The following is a 21863-nucleotide window of genomic DNA, read 5'->3' as shown; positions in this document are numbered from 1 at the left end:
TCTTGCACCATAAATATTATAGAAAATGCCACGCAGAGGCTCTGATCATGACATGACAGAAGGTGCAAACATAGGATACACCAATAAAGGTGCACTGAAGTTTTTTCCGCCTGAATGTACGCCATATATTCTGGCCAAAGATAGAAGGTGCTAAAGATGCACGATACTACACGTTGAAGGTGCAGTCAAATCAGGTAGATACAAATGTTCGTACAGTGGTATAAGATAAAATCATCACAAATCTCTGTAAAAACAGATGGAAACGGAGACGTCTAGTTGAACGCTTCGAAATAAATTGAATCTTCACCGCCGAGAACTGCGTTCTAAGAGTGGCGGTGTAAGATGGTGTTGTTAATATTTGCAATATGCACAGTGGAGAGACTATTGGCATACATCTGTTACTTTTATGGACTGTGGCTCAGATGGCGTACGGAGCTAAAATGCCGCCCGGGGCGTAGGTCCAAGATGTCGCTTTTTTTAAGGACAGCGGCATCATCAAGAGCGGCATCAATAAACTTTTAAAATGTTGTCATCCTTTACCCACTCTTTCTTTTTACTTTCTTTTCCTTTGTTTCTTCTTTCCTTTTTTATTTTTTCCCTTTTTTATCTCCCCGACAGAGGTGCCGCCCAGGGCGATTTGCTTCCATTGCCCCCTATTCGGTACGCCGGTGCTGTGGCTGAAATTTCTTTGGATATTGTACTTGTGGAAATTTTATATGATCTAAGCAAACAGCTAACTCATATGACTGCTCCCTTGTGATAAAAAAATTAATCTGAATTAGTCTAAAGTACTCTATCTTTAGTAGTTATTAAAATAGGGAAAATTAATTTTACTGGACTAGACAATACTAGCGTCTGAAAGTGTAATGAATGAAGTAAATTAATTCCAAAATAAATAAAATGTAAAAAAAAAAAGCTATTGGCTCTTTTTTAACCAATTACTCTGAAGTCCATGAAATGAAACCCAGCAGTTTTTTTAGAGGTGCACATCTGAAGCAAGGCCAAGCTGTATATTCTATAACCCATATTAGACCCATCAGTCACACACCAAAATAAAGGGAATTAAAAGTTCTTTGAACAATACCTAAGATATACAGGATCTTTTTTAATAGCCAGTATAGCCAGTGAGGAAACCTGGGAAATTCTTTTTCTTCCACCTTAAACCAATCAGAACGCTTGCTACATTAATCAAAACTGGCCTCGTCAAAACAAGGAGAGGAAAGTGAGCAACATCAGCTGATTACTCACTTCACAAAGTTCATCCTGAATGGATAGGAATTTTATTGAAACATATGAATAGCAAGTAGTTAATGGTGAATGTTAGAAGATTAAGAAATACTCGTATGTTAGGCTAAGTTGTATATAATAAATAGACCAGAACCTCATATTCAATCCCTGAAACTTGTGACGAAATTTATTTTCGTAGCAACATATTGCAAGTTTTCCTTCTAAACCGTGAATATAAGAATATATTTAAATTCTAACGAATAGACAACACGTTTGATGTTTATGTAAAACCTCTGTATTAGATAGGAAACGAAATTTAGATCATCAGTATTTACATTGTAAAAAATAGTGTACTAAGCTGATTTACCTAATTAAATGTGTTCAATTTGTATTATATAGGTGATGTAGCTCATTTAAATTCATACCATTTATTTAATATTTGAGTGTACTTTCAGACTAAAAATATCAAACAATTCCTTAAGTATTGTTCATCTTTATATACTTCATCCATAACAACTGAAGTTTCATCTCTTTTATTCATGCTTATTGTGATTCCATTCTGATAGGGATAAACCTATCACACTGCAAAAATCGTGGAGCAATGTATACATCCTGGAATTAGTTTGATAAAGCATTCTCTATTTTCCTTCTTTATTTCATGTAAATTTTATGTAAAAAGATTACTTTCGTATTCTAGTCTTCGTGGTTATGCTAAACCTTTCCACAATATTTACTTTTTTAAACATCTACGAAAGTACTTCGTTCATACAGTATACAATACTATAAAGAGTGATAGGTAGTCAAAATTGTACGTAATTTTTAGATTATTTCATTTTGAGCCGACCCCTGACTATTAAGTTCTCTAATTGGAAGGTACATTTAGTGGGCGTCTTTCCTCCTAGGCAACCAGAAGCAGCAACATTGTATCGTAAGTAATTTTCTTTTGTATATTATAACATCAAGGAAACAATGATTTCAGAAGAACCGAATTTCGCATATACACATTCATTGTAAGAGAATGTTCTTGACACCGGTGGTCTTTGACTGGCCAGTCTCCAAATGCTCCTCGCAACCGCTGTTTTAAATGTGTTATACAACATGTTTAAAAACCTAATGATAGGTGTTAAAACCTGAATGATATAAACTCATTATGCATGCATTTTCTGAGCTAAAACAATTTGCTGATAGGGACTACTAGTTCTTTTTGGTAACGTGGATGAAATGGGTATCGATCGATATTCCAACACATTGCCTTACCACTTTCTGTTACTCTGCATTGTTTTTTGGGTTTTTTTTGTTGTTTGTTTAAAATGAAAACTTAAGCAGTTGCAAGAATACTTTTATTTTGGTAAAAAATATTGAAATGATAGGCATGCCACCAAGATATAATTTAATTGAATTATTTATTTTGGTTGACTGCTTAGGTGGCTTAAGTGATTTGAGCCTCTGATGCTGGTGTCGCATGTTCCGGCTAAGTCATACCAAAGACTAATAACAATGGTACTAGCAGCTGCCTCACTTGGCACTCAGCATTAAGAGGTCAGTGTTAGGACTGGGCGGCCTGGTTTCAGCATAATGTGACTGTGCAGGACATGATGCTACATGTCTTTGGCATCATGCCGCATGGTTAGACATCACTGTAAACTGCCACACTGCGGATATCGTAGCAGTGTGACTGAATGATTGTTAATGCTACATTAGAAATCCAACCTGACACAGACACATTTATTTTGGTTGATGGCAAAAGGAGTTGTTTCTAAATTTTATTCTGCCTATTATTGCTTTATGTATGTAGGATGGCATACCATGTTTTCGCAGTACTAAACAAAAACTGAATTGCAATTAAAAGGCTTTAATTTTACATGCAAATGAAGGTTGCCATACTTGTTTTAGTCATCATTTACTGCCAATCCTGTCTCTTTTTGGTCATGTGGAATTAATACTCCATTGTGAATGAGGGGTTGTATCTTATAATAATTTCTTTTTTACCTTTGAGGTGGAATTCTTGAGGTAAACTTGAATAATTGAAATATTGTACTGTTATGTTTCAATTATAATTGGCTCTTTTGTCCTTTCCACATGTAGTTTATGCCACAATAATCTGAATTTGATATCCATAACCAAATGTTATTTTCCTAAATGTTTAGATGGATATATAAAAGCTTTAATGTTAAATAATCATTTTTCACATTTTCATTATATAAATATGAATGTTTTATTGCTTCAGACCAACACAGAAAAAATGGCAGCTTCTGGCAATGCAGAACACCTCGAGGCTATCCGCAAGCAGCGAGTAATAGACAGGCAAGCCTACAGGGAGAAACTGCTGAGGGTAATCACATTAATTTTGGATACACCAACCAATTTCCAAGTATTACTACTCAAAGTACTGATAAAGTTTCTGGTACACTAATAGTCTTGATACTTGTGGAATATTTGAATTGCAAGTTTTTGTGATAATATGTTTCACTGATGGAAGAAATCCTTCCTTATATGTTTGTGCCCCTATACAACAATGATTGCATAATGCCAGTAATATTCTTGGAATAAACTGCAATCAAACTGTATTAATTAAGAATCATTTTCAGCATTGTTTGTGTTTTTTTTGGATCACCATCAGATGATATTCAGCTTTGCAACCTAATCTTCAATCAGAACCTTCTTTCCTCTCACTTGATTTTATATGATACTGATTTACAAGAATAACATTCATTTTGAATACAAGGTCAAGGTCACAGTGCTGATAAATGAAAAATTGTTTCTGCGTGACAATTTCAGTTCTTGGCCAGGCTTGTGGATTTAAGTTGGGCAAGAAAGACATTGATTTTTGGGTAAAAAAAAGTAAAAGCTAAAAGTTACTGTGATTGAAAGGAGAAAAATGTTTTTTGCATAATAATTTTACTTCATTGACAATGCATTTTGAACAAAGTTTATGGAAGGCTTGCACCTAAAGAATGAAAGCATTGGAATCAATTTGACAAAGTACTAGGCCACTGTGACAAAAAACGTGGGTTCTGCACAAAACATTTGTTCCAGAGTAAATTTCTTGAGCAAACGCTGTGGATGATTTGCACCAAAGGCCAAAATGAAAGTTATAGATTGGCAGGCTGGGGTTGGGGGTCTAAAGGTCATTATGTGTCAAATAAGAAATCATGGTTTCTGCAGTGTAAGTTTAGTTCAAGACTGCATGTTTTGACCAAAGGTTACACTCATTGAGACAAATAAGCCGTACTAGTGCCTGCATAGAATACTGTTAAATGTTAAACATTGGGCCTGCATATAATATGTTATTCATGGCAATATTGTTAATGTACAGCATTAGAGATTACTTTAGTGACAGTAGTCTTGGCATCAGGAAAAATAATAACTTTGTGAGGCCCAAGACTTATATGCAAATATATTTTCAATGCTCCAACATTTATAGACACAAAACTGTCAAGGCTAAATCGGCAAAATTGCCATATGTCACAAATTGCTATATGTCACAAAGCAGTTACCAGATCTTGTCCAAGTATAGTGTCAATAAACTAATTACAGTGTCAATAAACTAATTACAGTGTCAATAAACTAATTACAGTGTCAATAAACTAATTACAGTATCAATAATCTGTTATAAACTATATGTACTATGATTACTTTTAGATTAATAATTTTGCATGTGCATATTTTCTGATTTCACCAACATGAAATAAAAATTTCATAAGTCATTGGACACTTATACTTTACTAGGAGACATATTTATGTGTACAGTATTTACGTAGCATCACATACATCCTTATTTATTTTTAAAAAGATTAGATGCAGTTTTCCGTTAATCAGTTTTTTTTATAGCAAATCTCATCCTTCCAGATCACATTGTAGCTATATGTCCATTGCTGTTGTATTTACTTTGTTTCACATACTCAAGATTTACCATTTTTCAGTGATATAAGTGATCATACAAAGTGATGTAAACTATATGAACATATACAAAACATTTTTTAATGTTGGTGTCAGCAAAAATACATAAAACACTTGCTTTGTACAAGCTATTTTACACACATTTAATGAATATTTATAAATATATTAGGCACATAACCTGCATATATTCAAACAACTGTCATGTGTTCATTAAAGAATGACCATATAAATATAGACTGCTAAGATCATCATCAATCCATTTTTGTTTTGTGTTTTCATTCCACTTTGGATTTTGGCATGCTGGTTGGTTTGGCATCTCTGTTTGATTATACATGTAATTGGTGGATTTGTCTTTTGTTTTTTGAGATAAATCCAGGCCAGTTAGTTGGTTATACCCTGAAATGAGCTTGAGTAGGAGTGAATTTTGTCCGAAGGCTATGTCAGTATCCCATTCTTAGACAACAGTAATCCTTATAAGTCCATTTGGTACATGCTATTAGCCCATTTACTTTTGCTGAGTAAAACATGTAATTATTTGAAGGTCGCTTACATCAAAGCAAACTGCATGTTACTGCAATTATTTTATGAGACTTTTTTATTGCATTTTTGAGACATTATTGAAATTTAGCTCAGTTATGCCTATGATTCAAAATTAAGAGATGTATTTTCTTGAGTGTAGGTAAAAATCTTGCAGTGACACCATGATGTAAACAAGGTCATGATAATTGCAAACATTCATTCAATCTCTAACAAGGTCATGATAATTACAAGCATTCAATCAATCTCTAACAAGGTCATGATACTTACATGCATTCAATCAATCTCTAATAAGGTCATGATAATTACAAGCATTCAATCAATCTCTAACAAGGTCATGATAAATGCATTCAATCAGTCTCTAACAAGGTCATGATAATTACAAGCATTCAATCAATCTCTAACAAGGTCATGATACTTACATGCATTCAATCAATCTCTAATAAGGTCATGATAATTACAAGCATTCAATCAATCTCTAACAAGGTCATGATAAATGCATTCAATCAGTCTCTAACAAGGTCATGATAATTACAAGCATTCGATCAATCTCTAACAGGGTCATGATAATTACTTGCATTCAATCAATCTCTAATAAGGTCATGATAAATGCATTCAATCAGTCTCTAACAAGGTCATGATAATTACAAGCATTCAATCAATCTCTAACAAGGTCATGATACTTACATGCATTCAATCAATCTCTAATAAGGTCATGATAATTACAAGCATTCAGTCAATCTCTAACAAGGTCATGATAAATGCATTCAATCAGTCTCTAACAAGGTCATGATAATTACAAGCATTCAATCAATCTCTAACAAGGTCATGATACTTACATGCATTCAATCAATCTCTAATAAGGTCATGATAATTACAAGCATTCAATCAATCTCTAACAAGGTCATGATAAATGCATTCAATCAGTCTCTAACAAGGTCATGATAATTACAAGCATTCAATCAATCTCTAACAAGGTCATGATACTTACATGCATTCAATCAATCTCTAATAAGGTCATGATAATTACAAGCATTCAATCAATCTCTAACAAGGTCATGATAAATGCATTCAATCAGTCTCTAACAAGGTCATGATAATTACAAGCATTCGATCAATCTCTAACAGGGTCATGATAATTACTTGCATTCAATAAATCTCTAACATGGTCATGATAATTACAAGCATTCAATCAATCTCTAACAAGGTCATGATAATTACATGCATTCAATCAATCTCTAACATGGTCATGATAATTACAAGCATTCAATCAATCTCTAACAAGGTCATGATAATTACAAGCATTCAGTCAATCTCTAATTTTCATTGTTTTAATAATAGTACCACATTTTGAGTTAGGCATTACAATTTTCAAGTCAGGATATTTAAAACTGGTTGCATGAACTGAAAATAATAAATCAGAGCTAAATAGAAAGACGTTACTGTTAATATATTTAGAACTATATGCTGACTGTTTGTCATGGTCTGATGAAATTATGAAGATTTTTATCAGTAGCAACGATAAGAAATGATATTTTTTTATAAACAAATTATATTAATTGTAACTAATAATTCATAATGATAGTCCCTTAGCAAGGCAAAGTCTTCTTTTTAAAAAAACAACAACAAGCATTACAGTTGATGAAATATGAAGAATGATTAGTAGAAAGAAATGTCAGAGGTGTCCCAAAACTTATTTGAAAAAATTCCTATAATTTCATGTTCTAGCCTTTATATGTCATAAAATAATTATTTAATAATTAATTAAGGGTGTCACAAGACTTGCAGTCATTATGGATAAATATATTTTATGTAAACAACATGTTTCTCAGGTTTTGTTTTTGATATTTTGCTTAGTGTTGTCACCATTTTGTGTATATTGTTCGGCAGCAAGGCTCAAATGCATTTTCTCCAAGTTTATTAGTGGCAGGGATCACTACTATTGTAGTACAACTTGTTTTAATCATCAAAATTTGATTTTCTTTGTGCCCACTGGTTAAATAGTTGTTTGATTTGAGACAGGGACTTCCATCTAGCAAACTATATCAAGTTCCAGTCAAAAAGGAAGAGAATGCTTAGGTTTATGTGAAAAATTCTTGTTAAAGATTAAGGACAGACAGATGATATCCCCAAATTTCGTAGAAATCACTCATTGATAACAGTAAACTTTTATTCCAATGTAATATCCCAGAACATGCACTTTGTTTATAGTCCTTTGCAATACCCATTGGTGAACTCCAAAGAATACTTACCTGTATTGTTATAGGAGTCCTTTCAGCAAGACCTAGGAGAAAACCCCAACCTGATAGGGACAGGTAAGCAGTACAGTACTTCATATGATAGAGAGGTGGATCTCATGAGAAAAGTTGGCAGTCCACCAGGAATCCCCAAATCCTCACCAAATCCACACAATGCAGCTGCAGTTGACAGGTAGGTCTTATTCCTCTATAGTGGTGTCACTTCCTCAGAAACCAAAAATCTTCACTAATCTGCTGTTTATCACCAATTCCTATTCTTCAGTGGAGCTACCAGCATTTATCACCAATGCTTACAAATCCACACAATACAGCTGATGTTGACATGCATACTTGCCATCTTATGGCACGTATACAAATATTAGGATTTTCTACTCCCAAACTTCCCAACATGATCATGTTTAGAAAAACACAATTTTCAATATATCTAATTAAAGAAACAAAAATGAAACATCAGAAAGCCATTTCTTGACACAGTGGAGTATGCCTACCAGTATAAACTTTAAACAGTTGAAATTTGCACAGCTTCACAGAATACTATAGTCTCTGGACAGTCTATTACCATGAATACAATTAAAAGGTGGAAGTGGTAAGAGATAAGCAACCATCATCCTAATACTAGTTTTTTGAGTGAAAATATATAGGATGATTTGTGTTACTAGTCATTTGACTATTGCTGTTGGATAGTCTTTATTGACCATTTTCTTTAGGTAAAGCACACAGTCATTGGAAGTTTTGTATATCAGAAAATTTGTTTATACTTCTTGCCTTGCATGAGATTGTTGAAGTCATCTTAATTTAGCTACATATTATGGGCTTGGCCAGGATCTGCATCAAAGTTTCTTTGAACTCAGATTTTACTCCATTCAGGCAAAGCCAAATTATTTTAGAAGTTGCAATGTTAAATTTAAGCGAAGCATGGAAATGCAGTTCATTTGTAAGGCCAAATGTACTAACACAGCACTCATCTATAAAGACTTAAAAAGATGATTCGTGTGGCCATTGTTTGACACTCCCTTACTGTGATATAGATGCTCAAAGTTCATTTACAGTGCTTAGAAAATTCAGCAAGGTGTTGAAGGAAATTTGGAAAACAATACAAAGATTAAAACTAATGAAAAATCACCTTCAAACCCTTCATTATTTATTGAGAGCAGTAAAGTCAGCAACTACTAGTTAATGTTGCACAGCTACTAGTTAATGCTGTACAGCTGCTAGTTAATGCTGTACAACTACTAGTTAATGCTGTACAACTGCTAGTTAATGCTGTACAGCTACTAGTTAATGCTGTACAACTACTAGTTAATGTTGCACAACTACTAGTTAATGCTGTACAACTACTAGTTAATGCTGTACAGCTACTAGTTAATGCTGTACAACTACTAGTTAATGTTGCACAACTACTAGCTAATGCTGTACAACTACTAGTTAATGCTATACAGCTACTAGTTAATGCTGTACAACTACTAGTTAAAGATGTATTACTTCTAGTTAATGCTGTACAAATACTAGTTAATGCTATACAGCTACTAGTTAATGCTGTACAACTACTAGTTAATGCTGTACAACTACTAGTTAATGCTATACAGCTACTAGTTAATGCTGTACAACTACTAGTCAATGCTATACAGCTACTAGTTAATGCTGTATGACTGCTAGTTAATGTTGCACAACTACTTGTTAATGCTGTGCAACTACTAGTTAATGCTGTACAGCTACTAGTTAATGCTGTACAACTACAAGTTAATGTTGCACAACTACTAGTTAATGCTGTACAACTACTAATTAATGCTATACAGCTACTAGTTTATGCTGTACAACTACTAGTTAAAGATGTATTACTTCTAGTTAATGCTGTACAACTACTAGTTAATGCTATACAGCTACTAGTTAATGCTGTACAACTACTAGTTAATGCTATACAGCTACTAGTTAATGCTGTACAACTACTAGTTAATGCTGTACTACTTCTAGTTAATGCTATGCATCTACTAGTTAATGTTGCACAACTACTAGTTAATGCTGTACAACTACTAGTTAATACTGTACTACTTCTAGTTAATGCCATGCATCTACTAGTTAATGCTGTACAACTACTAGTTAATGCTGTACAACTACTAGTTAATGCTATACAGCTACTAGTTAATGCTGTACAACTACTAGTAAATGCTGTACTACTTCTAGTTAATGCTATGCATCTACTAGTTAATGCTGTACAACTACTAGTTAATGCTGTACAACTACTAGTTAATGCTATATAGCTACTAGTTAATGCTGTACAACTACTAGTTAATGCTGTACTACTTCTAGTTAATGCTATGCATCTACTAGTTAATGCTGTACAGCTACTAGTTAATGCTGAACTACTTCTAGTTAATGCTGTACTACTTCTAGTTAATGCTGTACTACTTCTAATTAATAATGCTGCACAATTATTAGATAATACTGTACAACTACTAGTTAATGATGTACTTTACTGTTCAACAAATGATGACAATTAGAAGTAATTTGTGACTAAATTATGAAAATGATGGAAAGTGTATGCCTTGAGTGGTGATGATATATTAAAATGTTTTGTTTAGAAGTGTATTACATTTTTTAAGGAAAAGATGTATTTAATTTTCTTTTTTTCTGATTTGAATTCAGTTCAGTTTCTATTGGCTTGTATGACTGGATAACCTATTCTCAATTGTACAACATCACTTACTTGGGGATGACAGAACTTACTTTTTGAGCCTCAAAACCCACCACCACTGTCTTGAAAGCTGGCAGCTATTTGACAGCTAGTATCCATTCTTCTAGTAGGGTCTCATTCTCCATGGAATAACCAAGTCCTCACAGCATCTACAAAAAGCATCTGTTATGGATATGTCCCATAGTTGTGAATTAGTCTAAAGTACAATATCTTTAGCAGTTACATGTATTAAAATAGGGAAAATGAATTTTGCCAGTCTAGACAATAATAGCTTCTGAAAGTGCAATGAAAGAATCACTTAAAATGTCTTACAACTACATTAAAGTCTTTATCCAAAAATGAAGTTGAATTACCTTATATACAATACCTAGTGACTACTGAGGACAAAATACATATAAAAAGTTAGTCATTTTTTTTCTTCTCTTTTAAAAAACAACAACTTTCATTATATTTGTTACCAATGCTAAAATTTGCTGCAGGTTTGAAATTAGCCTAGCTTTAGTGTCCTTTTTTATATTAGATTTTCATTACCCCAGGATCAGCAAATCCTCTCCAGTTTCACACATTGCAGCTTCTGAGACAAGTAGTACCCATTTGTTTACTGTATGGCAGTCCTATTATCCCCTTTGAGTCACCAAATCCACTTGATGCATCCTTAAAGGCAGGCACTAAATATTCCAATAATGGGTTCTGAATATGATGGGTCTTCATCAAGCAGGGGCAATTTGCACATTTCATCTGGTGTGATGAACAGCTTTAAAATCCTAGGTCTCCACCCACTAATGACACCCCAAACTTACAAGTTAGTATAGAGTATTTCTTTAAGTTCTCATTTTAGAATGAAGATTTTTTTCCCTGCACTTCCCTCATTCTTTACATTCTTCTTATTGATAAGAAATTTCCACAGTTCAGATTTATCTGATGTACTTGTCTGGTTAGACATTCAAATTTGTCTGATGTACTTGTCTAGTTAGACACTGATGTGGATCTGAGTTGTCTCTTGGGGATGTCATTTCATGGACATTTTACATATCATTCAGAATATGACATATTACATATAGTAACAATAATATCAATGATTTAATTGTCCCCACTGGGGGTAATAAATTGGGTCTGTCCATTCATCCATCCATCTGTCCTTCCATCCATCCTACCCACTTTAATTTACACACAACAATTCCCCTAATTATAGTATTGATATTTTTATTCCCGTGATAGAACCTTGACATGGTGTCATGTGTTGCATGGACAGATCTGAGTGGGATCACAAAGAGATGACAATTAAGTGGCAATGGCACTGAAGGACATTTTTGAAAATTTAATTAAGAAAGAAATCTCAGTGGAGGAAAATGGATTGAAATATTTAAGTTACCAACACTAGGAAATTTAGACTTGGCCAGGCCTATGAGTGGCTGAGCAAGATGAGACAATGGCTTGATTTGGCACAGTGAAGTTCTTTCTTGGATTTACTCAGTGGATAAGGATGATGTTGATGCTGATGTTGATGTTGTGGGGTTTAATGCCATTTTTCAGCACACGATAGGCTATACATGGCGGCCAGTATTAATGGTGGAGGCTGAACCCGGGAAAACAGCGGGAAGAACCACCGACCCACGAGAAGCTACTGGCAAGCTTTCTCACATACCCACATTGGCCGAACCCTAGACTCGAACCCACGCAGACAGAGGTGAGATGGCAGTGATCCGTAACAGAGAGTGCTTTAGACCACTCGGCCACTCGGGGTCCCCAGTGGATAAGGAAGTAGATTATATATATATATATAGATATCATTCATTTTGTCTTGGGAACTTAATAAGCTGATTTTAAACAAGAAAGTTTATGAACATTTTTTGCCAAACAGATGTGATTCATGAGAGGGTCAGATTCCATCACCATGGTGGTTCTGTTGAATTTAAAACAAAGAAGCTTGCTTGGACCTGCCAGAAGCAAGATGTTGGTGTTTTTGTTGTAGTTTTGGGTTTTAATGCCATTTTTCAGCATGATAGGCTTTACATAGCATCTATGTAACTGATTGAGGAAGAACCCAGAAAATCTCAGTAAAAACCACCAAACCAGGAGAAGCTACCAGCAAACTTTTACACATACTCACATTGGCAGAGCCTGAGACTCAGCCCACACAGACAGGTGAGATGGAAGTGATTCGTAAAGGTGAGCGCTTCAGGCCCAAAGCCACTCAGGGTCCTGGATGAGATATGATGATGTTAAATACCTTGGATCAACTGTCATTTTGAAGGCAACTTGCAGTTCACTTAATGTTAAGCTGCACTTTCAGGAATGAACTATGAATCTGAAAAGCTTGGTTACCTTGTGAAGGCCACTTTTTTCTGAGATGGTATACTGAGGGAATATTACAGATGTAGAGTTTTCTTGACTGCCAGCAAAAATCAAAACCTAGCAGTTTGATGCATGTCTGCATGTCATATTCTTTTGAACTGATTTACAGAATTGGAGAAATTCACATCATCATATCTGGACACAGGGACCTGCTGAAATGTGAACTTGTAAAGACTGAGCTGAAATATACATAATGCCATATAGCATGAGTACAGAATGCTGAGTTCATTTCCACATCAAGAAACAGTAAAAGAGAACTTAGAAAGGATGATTCATAAGGGCATGACTGAAAAAAGTTATGGAACCCTTTTCCTTTGTCTTTGACGATTAGTCTGATGGTAAAATCAAATGAAGATGTGTGCATCTGAGTAAATTTAAAGAATCTCATTGAAATGTGTGCATCTGAGTAAATTAAAGAATTTCAATGAAATGTGTGCATCTGAGTAAATTTAAAGAATCTCAATGAAATGTATGCATCTGTGTAAATTTAAAGACGCTGGATGAGGCAGTGAGTACAGTTGGATATTAATTCCAGATTTGGAAGTTATCTTGCCAGAACTTAATGGATGAAAAAACTTCATGAAACTGGATGCATCAAGTAGATATTTTTCAGATCCGTATGGGATTTGGGATGCTTCAATCATAATCTATTCAAGATTACACTGATCACAGAAGCCATTGAATTCAAGAAGTACAAGACTTCAGTTGAGGGTATGGATGCATATTATGAGAAATCTAAACTGATGAGTGAAGATAAAAGTAGATAGGAGCAGCCTTATTTCAAAGGAAAGAAAGAATACGCAAATCAGTTGTCTTATTTCAAAGGGAAGAAAGAATACTCAAGCCAATTGTCTTATTTCAAAGAGAAGAAAGAATACTCAAGCCAATTGTCTTATTTCAAAGGGAAGAAAGAATAATCAAGCCAATTGTCTTATTTCAAAGGGAAGAAAGAATACTCAAGCTATTTGTCTTATTTCAAAGGGAAGAAAGAATACTCAAGCCAATTGTCTTATTTCAAAGGGAAGAAAGAATACTCAAGCTAATTGTCTTATTTCAAAGGGAAGAAAGAATACTCAAACCAGTTGTCTTATTTCAAAGGGAAGAAAGAATACTCACACCAGTTGTCTTATTTCAAAGGGAAGAAAGAATACTCAAACCAGTTGTCTTATTTTAAAGGGAAGAAAGAATACTCAAACCAGTTGCACATACTACAACTTACCTTTATTTGGCACCATATAGCTAGTATTGTGCTGATGTGCCATTAAACCACACATACATACATACATACATACATACATACATACCTGCCTACATACATACATACATACATACATACATACACACACACACATACACACATACATACATACATACCTGCCTACGTACATACATACACACATACACACACACATACATACATACATACACACAAACACACACACATGCACACATACATACATATATACATACATACATACATACACACACACGTACATACGTACGTACATACATACATACACACACACACACACACATGCATGCACACATGCATACATGCACACACTCACATACATACATACATACATACATACATACAGTTATTATGTACTTGTGAGAGAGGGATATGTACAAGCTGAAGTTGTTTGCTATCTTGAAACATACAGCTGACCATGTTCTCGAGAAAAGATCTTGAAGTAGTCCAAGGCACACTCAGTTTAGAAGTTATTAAAATATGGAAAATGAGTTGAAAGAGTAGACAATACTACCTTTTAAAAATGCACATTAGAAAACTAAAAAAAAGTTATCATCTAGTGTTTTTCTCAATTTACCTTTGAAGTCCAGGAAGTAAAAATGACCAAATCATCAGTCTTTTAAGTGAGATAGATCAGAAGTAAGGTCAGACTATGTTCTTCAGCTCAAATTACATCTGTCAATCATAGACAGAAATAATGGGAATTAGCAATACCTAAGAGTTAGAAGGCTTTGTTTTGTGTGGGTTCGAGTCTCGGAATCAGCCAATGTGGGTATGTGAGAAAGCTTGCCAGTAGCTTCTTGAGGGTCAGTGGTTCTTTCCGGGGCTTTTCCAGGTTCTTCCTCCACCATTAATACTGGCCACCATGTATAGCCAATCATGTGCTGAAAAATGGCGTTTAAACACTACAACAACAAAAAGACTTTGTTTAAATAGCCAGAATTTTGAGTAAGGAAAATCTGGAAATTCAGTTTCTTTAAAAATTAAACCCTCTGCAAGTTTCAAAACTGTAAAGCAGAACCATAGCCACTTAGAAGAGTTATGGCCAGAGATTGTCATTCATTTCTACACACTAATTCTCTTTCATTGGATTGCCAAACAGCTTGATATTGATGAGACATTGAATTAACTGGATTGTCTTGGAATTACATGTTTGATATTTAGAGTTATGGCTCCTGAATTTTAGACTCTCCAACTGTCCTTTCTGTGCAGTAATTATACTAATTCCTGTTGGATTTCAGCCAGATTTTGTATACAACTCCATGTTCCTTGCACCAAAACTGAATTTGATTTTCACAGCATTTGATCTGCTTTATCATTTAGCAGAATTGTGGCCCCTTTTGTTGGATGTACCAGCTTGTGTCCATTTTTTTAAAATTGTAATTGAATTTCAAGAAATGTTTCTATTCAGTTTTATATTGATTTAACTTTAGCAGAAATTGATTAATAGCTATTATGTCAATGTTTGGTTTCACATACCAATGTTTCAACAGCTATTATGTCAGTGTTTGGTTTCACATACCAATGTTTCAACAGCTATTATGTCAGTGTTTGGTTTCACATACCATTGTTTCAGTGTTTGGTTTCATATACCATTGTTTCAACACCTTAACTCTCTTAGTCATGCTTTTTTTTAAAGCAAATAATGTTATAAATTTTATAATGATGGGTTAAAATTTCATTGTTCTATATCATCAGTAGTGACTTCCTTTAAAATATACCTTTACTTATTCACTGTATTAGTCACCATAATCATCCAGCCTTTCCTTTAGAAAACTGCAGATCCCTACTTGCAGTGAAAAGTGGTGTATATCAGATTTTGGAATTTATTTTCAATTTATCATAAGAAACACACTATGATCAGCTAATGTTTTCTTTTAATTTGTAGGTATCGCCGGCAACAGCTTCGGCAGCAGCAGTTAGTGGAGTACTCTGCTAAATTACCCAACAGATACAGTGTAAGTATCATATTATAAAGGTTCAGTTAAGCAACATATTCTGTCAAAAGTAGGTCACAGTGATATGCCTTTCTTGTTTCTTAATTCATTGTCTTAAGTTGAATTTTCCACTCTTAGATTTATTTAATAGATCAAAAGGACTTCCATGCAGATGAATCTATCATAGTGCCACATTATAATGCCTCTAGTAGGAATATAATTTGCAACATAAACTGACACAAAAAACCATATCATTATGAAAAATGTTGTTCTTCCACCAAAATGAATTAATTGTAAAAAAAAGATTTGTTTGCTGGAATGGCCCACATACCTCTAAGAGGGAAACTTTGACATGTTGAAATTTTTTTGTATGATCTTTCAGAAAAACTACAAAATGACCCAAACATTGTCATGCAATATTAACTTGTTTTGAATATATGAAGTTTCATCAAAATGTTTAGATTTTGAAGGAATGTCTTTCTGTCTAAAATTCTTGGGTCAGTATAAACTGGTAAACTGCCAGTGGCATTATAAAACAGAGGTTTGAAGTTTGTCTTAGTATTTTATGTCCCACAATGAATATAGTACTGGTAGATACATCATATTACATTTGTCATTGGTAAATTTGCTACATTCAAGTCTTGCATTCAGGTAAATTTCTCATTACTCTTGTCTGTCTGCATCTGTATATGTGTCCAACCACTAAATGCAAGTCTTGAATTCAGGTAAATTTCACTTCACTGTGGTGGAGCATCTGTGTGTCATGAACAAGTACATAGTTTTCTTAAGTATATGGGATGGCTATAAAAATCATAAACTATGTGAAAATAATTGCTGATTATTATATCTGTTGTTTGATTTTATTGAAGTTTCATGAACATGAATTCTTTCTTTTCAGTCAGTAGATTACATCAGCCAGTGGTAAGGATGTTTTCTGAGCTTGGTGTCAAGATTTGGTCCATAGACATATTTCAGTAGTGGATTTATAACTTTCTGGTGGAGCCCATGGAACCACTAGGAAACCATTCTACTTTAATCTGTTTGAGTGTAACAGTTTGCTTTCATTCACAGAGTTAATATGACTCTAATTACAGTGTATTGAACATTTCAGTTTATTAACAGGTGTACACATCAATAGGTGTGCACATTATTAGGTGCACACATCAATAGGTGTACACATGTATTACTTGCCAGGGGATATTGATTTAGCTTTATGCCTTCAACTGGTCAAAAATTAGTTATATCCATTCAGTATGACTGCTTTATGATGCTTTTAAATTCAACAAGACTATTTTAAAAATCTTGGATATCATAATATATTTACAAACCTTGCATTGGAATAAATGTTTATTGGGCAGGTTTTTATTCATCTGTGAGAATGTATAACTAGACTACAGCTGTCTTCTTGTTTCCCAGCATTGACTTTAGTAATACAGTACAGTCATATCTTTAATAAAACATGCTATAGATAAGAAAGGCTTTTATTAGGGACCCACCTGGAATAGTTGTGCTTTTGTTAGGGTGCCCACCTTGAACTGCCAGGCTATTGATAGGGCCCTCACCTTGCACTGTCCAGCTTTTGATAGGTTCCCCACCTTACAGATAGGTTTTTGATACGGTCCTCACCTTGAACTGTCAGGTATTCAACATAAATGATTTCTGTATTTGCAGCTCCCACAGTAGTTTCGGCACCACTTATCACTCAGTTTGATGTGTACTTATCTATCTTGTGACAATATCCATGAAATTTATTATCAATTTCCTTCCAAAAATGTAACAGTACCAAAAATAAATTCATATATTGTTTTGATGACAATTTTCTACAGATTGAGTAAGGCAACAGTTTCTACCTGGTTGGTTTTACTTAGTCTCCATACCAAGCTATAATAACAATATTGTTCAACATATCAGGTTGTAATAATATTATGAGCAATGGTCAATGTCTAGTTTGTAGAGATAAAGTGTACATACAAGTCTCCTGTCATAAAGAAAACTGTTTTATTCACTAACTTTCCAGCTAGGTTATAATGTTTACAGTACAACAGGAAATTTAAAAATTGGCATTTGCTGACATTAATTTCAACCAGGCAACTTTTTTGCAAAAATTAAATTATTGAAATTAGAAAAAAGTAATAAGTATATATTTTTTTATAGAATTATTTGACATATTAAAACACCTGTAAAATGACAACTATCAAATAGTATTTGTCTTAAGTCTTAAATCAGACATGTTTGAATGAAGTCTTTTTCCATGTTCAGGACTGTAATTAACACATATTAGTTTCATTTACTGCATCATAACTTATTTTTACTGTTGCTGTTTTTTCCCAGAATTACAAGAGAGAGAAATATATGATTTTTGGTATTTATAGGTTACTGGATAAGCAACCAAGTAATGTTATACAGATGTATTTACAGTCATGCATAAAGTAACTAGGATTATGTAAAAGATAGTTGTTATATAGTACCAAACCTTTCTTTTATATGCATTCTGCTTGTAATGTATAACTCAGTAAAAACAGGTAGTGTTTATTATATTTGAGGAGTTTTGGTTGATAAGAAGGCCACAAGTTGGCGTTTTGTCAAGTGAGAAAAATCTAATCATTAAAGGAGCTAACCGAATCTTATATATATATATATATATATATATATATATATATATATATATATATATATATATATATATATATATATATATATATATATATATATATATATGTATGTATGTATATATATATAATATCACTGTCCCAAATCTTATATATATGTATCTTTACTACCACCATCCCAAAAAATCTTATATATATAATACTACTGTTCCATACAACGGGGGTTGCAATTCATTCTTGCATATTTTACATTTGTCAATCAGTATTATTATACACCAAGTGTAAAAAATTGCTGTATATATTTTCTATATGTTTTTATACTGTATCAACTTGTTGTGTTATTGATTTGTTGAAAACATAATTTATTCATATAACTGTAGAGTGTGAAAGTCAATATCAGCTTCTATTATACCTTTTTTTGCAAATTTTATTGCACATTTTCTTATAGAGTGATTATCTTTACCTTTTATATGTGATGATTTTGCTCGGTGTCTTATGACCATTATTCTGTTGCTGTTTTCCATTTTATCTAAAGCCATATAGCTCCAAGTTGAGTTGTTATCTGTATTATATTCAGTTTTTTTGTCTCTCTCCAAAATAAAAAATCCTTAATATTTGAGTCTGCTTTAGTTAATAAGGTTGACTTGTGTATTGAGAATTTTGAGAAAAAACTTATGAATTTAAATTGGGGTTTGTCTAATAAGGTCTGGTGCTAACTGTGTGTCTGTAAAGATGGACACCTATAACACATACTTGCAAATGCTAACTGTGTGTCTGTAAAGATGGACACCTATAACACATACTTGCAAATGCTAGCTGTGTGTCTGTAAAGATGGACACCAATAACACATACTTGCAAATGCTAGCTGTGTGTCTGTAAAGATGGACACCTATAACACATACTTGCAAATGCTAACTGTGTGTCTGTAAAGATGGACACCTATAACACATACTTGTAAATGCTAACTGTGTGTCTGTAAAGATGGACACCTATAACACATACTTGCAAATGCTAGCAAGAAAGGCAATCAGACAACATTTTACTCTGCTGGATTACAATGCAGTTTATATTTATAAAAATCTGTAAACTTAGTAATACATGAGTTTTATACTTACACTTATTTATTTACAGCATTAGATAGGACTTAATACTCATATAAGATACAACTTTAAAATCAGATGTTGAAATGTATCCCTATTTAAGATACAACTTTAAAATCAGATGTTAAAATGTATCCATATTTAAGATACAACTTTAAAATCAGATATATCCCTATTAGATACATATATAAAAGCTGTATTTAGTTTAAAATATTGCTTAAAAGCTCTTTTGATAGGAATAATTGTTTTTCAAGTTGTTCAAGCCATACATTGTCTTAAGGTTTCTTCCTTGTTGTTTACAGTGGTGTCAGGAATACAGTTTTATGTAGTATGCACAGGGGAACAAATCTAGTGCAGAAACACTCATTCTAGCCTGGTTAACTTCTGACTTATAATGTGTATGAGTGGCATTTTCTCACAGCGTGCTTTCTACTTGCTTATGGAAATCTTTATAGTGGGTAATTTTGTCAGAAATTTGGTCTGACCATGGTCCACTTTCTTGTTATTAAAACAGAAATTTGGGATGCAGTTGTCACCACCTTATAAATGTAATATCTCTGATTTTATGTTGCACTGAAAATCATGAGTTTTAGAGATTTCCATGGCTTGTGAGGAACCAAAGTACGACTTTGAAAAGAGTGATTATAGAATAATTGTCATGCCAGTCGTTGTACATATTTGGTTTTCCAATTCTCTGACAAACCTGAAAATGTATGCCAGTTCATCTTTGATCCTGGCAACTGCTTGTTGCTACCTGATTGTCATGACCTTTACCTCAAGATGAAGTTAAATAGCTGGGATGATTTCTGATATGAATTAATTTCAGAAATATCTGACTTTAATTTATTTTCTATAAGTTTTTTGGGGGGGCGGGGATTTTGGTAGAATTGCTTTGACTTCTGATGCCTAATTGTGTCATAGTTCTCAGACTTTTTTGTTGTCTAAGGAATAATTTAAGAATTTAATTCAGAAAAGATTAGAACTTGTTGTGCAACTGTAATACTGAATCAGCTTTCACCATAATGTATCAATCATGCATACATTGTTTTGCTTTTGTACTTGCCCTATATGTTATGGGTGGTGGGTATAATTTATTTTTGCAGTTATGCACTTTATGTTCGTTGTGTGTTGGTTTTCAATAAATATTTGGTGTTATGCAACAGTTTATCCATGCTTTTTTGTCCCATATAGCAGCAATCCATTTGTCATCTCGCTACTAATGAAGAGCCTTGTCACATAGCCAACATTTAACGGTAAATAGAAATAATTTTAGCTATTCTTGTGAAAAACCAGAAGCCACCTTTTCCTCTGTGTCTTATCTGCCATCCATCCATTTTTCCTCAACAGTTATTATCACTACTTCTCCTAGTTATTATCACTACTTTTCCTAGTTATTATCACTACTTCTAGTTATTATCACTACTTCTTCTAAACTTCTTAGAGGAAAATCATGAAACTTTGTGTACAGTTTCATCCCAGTACCAAGTTGGTTTCAAATGAAAATGCTGCCTCTTAAACACCCAGCATGGCCACCATGGTTGCCATCGTGAAAATCTGATAACACTACTCCATTTGACCAAATGGTCATATTGACATTGGGTTTTCAGTAAAGGACTTTTTATAACCCATAATAGTCTTAAATAGAACTGCTGCTGATCTGATGTCCAGCATGGCTGCCAGCGTGAAAATCTTTTTCATCTACTCCTTCTGAACAAATGATTATTATTATCTACATTGCCAGGATTGAATAAATATTTTGTTCACTTATTTATCCAAGGCAAGTGATCTAGGAAAACTGACTAGTCCTGTACAATTTCTTACTTGTCCCATTATTATGTGACATACATAAATAGTATTACAATTTTCTCATATACAGAGACCACTCCAGGACACCATCTCTGACTTGTTGACAATTTTAGTAACAGTGATATCTGATCCGTAAAGTTTTGACCAATTTTCAATTTTACAACTTGTGACCATGTAGATGTATCCTCC

The 21863-nt window shown here is 33.6% G+C and overlaps 1 protein-coding gene across 1 annotated transcript; it reads left to right on the top strand.

Annotated features, from left to right (window-relative positions):
• Positions 1-2099: 2099 nt before the first annotated feature.
• On the top strand, positions 2100-21028 carry LOC149789871 (uncharacterized). Its single transcript, XM_089971878.1, has 5 exons — positions 2100-2155; positions 3455-3559; positions 7931-8094; positions 16110-16179; positions 17057-21028. Exons 2-5 carry the CDS (start codon positions 3470-3472, stop codon positions 17081-17083), a joined length of 351 nt encoding a protein of 116 aa, XP_089828004.1. The 5' UTR covers positions 2100-2155; positions 3455-3469; the 3' UTR covers positions 17084-21028.
• Positions 21029-21863: the final 835 nt, after the last annotated feature.

Source organism: Sinohyriopsis cumingii, chromosome 10, assembly GCF_028554795.1.
Source record: "Sinohyriopsis cumingii isolate HCF-2022 chromosome 10, ASM2855479v2, whole genome shotgun sequence".
NCBI lineage: Eukaryota > Metazoa > Mollusca > Bivalvia > Unionida > Unionidae > Sinohyriopsis > Sinohyriopsis cumingii.
The sequence above is the reverse complement of the archived record's forward strand: the minus strand, read 5'-3'. Positions and strand labels throughout refer to the sequence as shown.

Coding starts and splice junctions, on each gene's coding strand:
- LOC149789871 (XM_089971878.1), top strand. CDS start 3,470: ATGGCAGCTTCTGGCAATGCAGAACACCTCGAGGCTATCCGCAAGCAG. Junction 3,560..7,930: donor ACAGGGAGAAACTGCTGAGG/GTAATCACATTA, acceptor GTATTGTTATAG/GAGTCCTTTCAGCAAGACCT. Junction 16,180..17,056: donor AATTACCCAACAGATACAGT/GTAAGTATCATA, acceptor CTTTCTTTTCAG/TCAGTAGATTACATCAGCCA.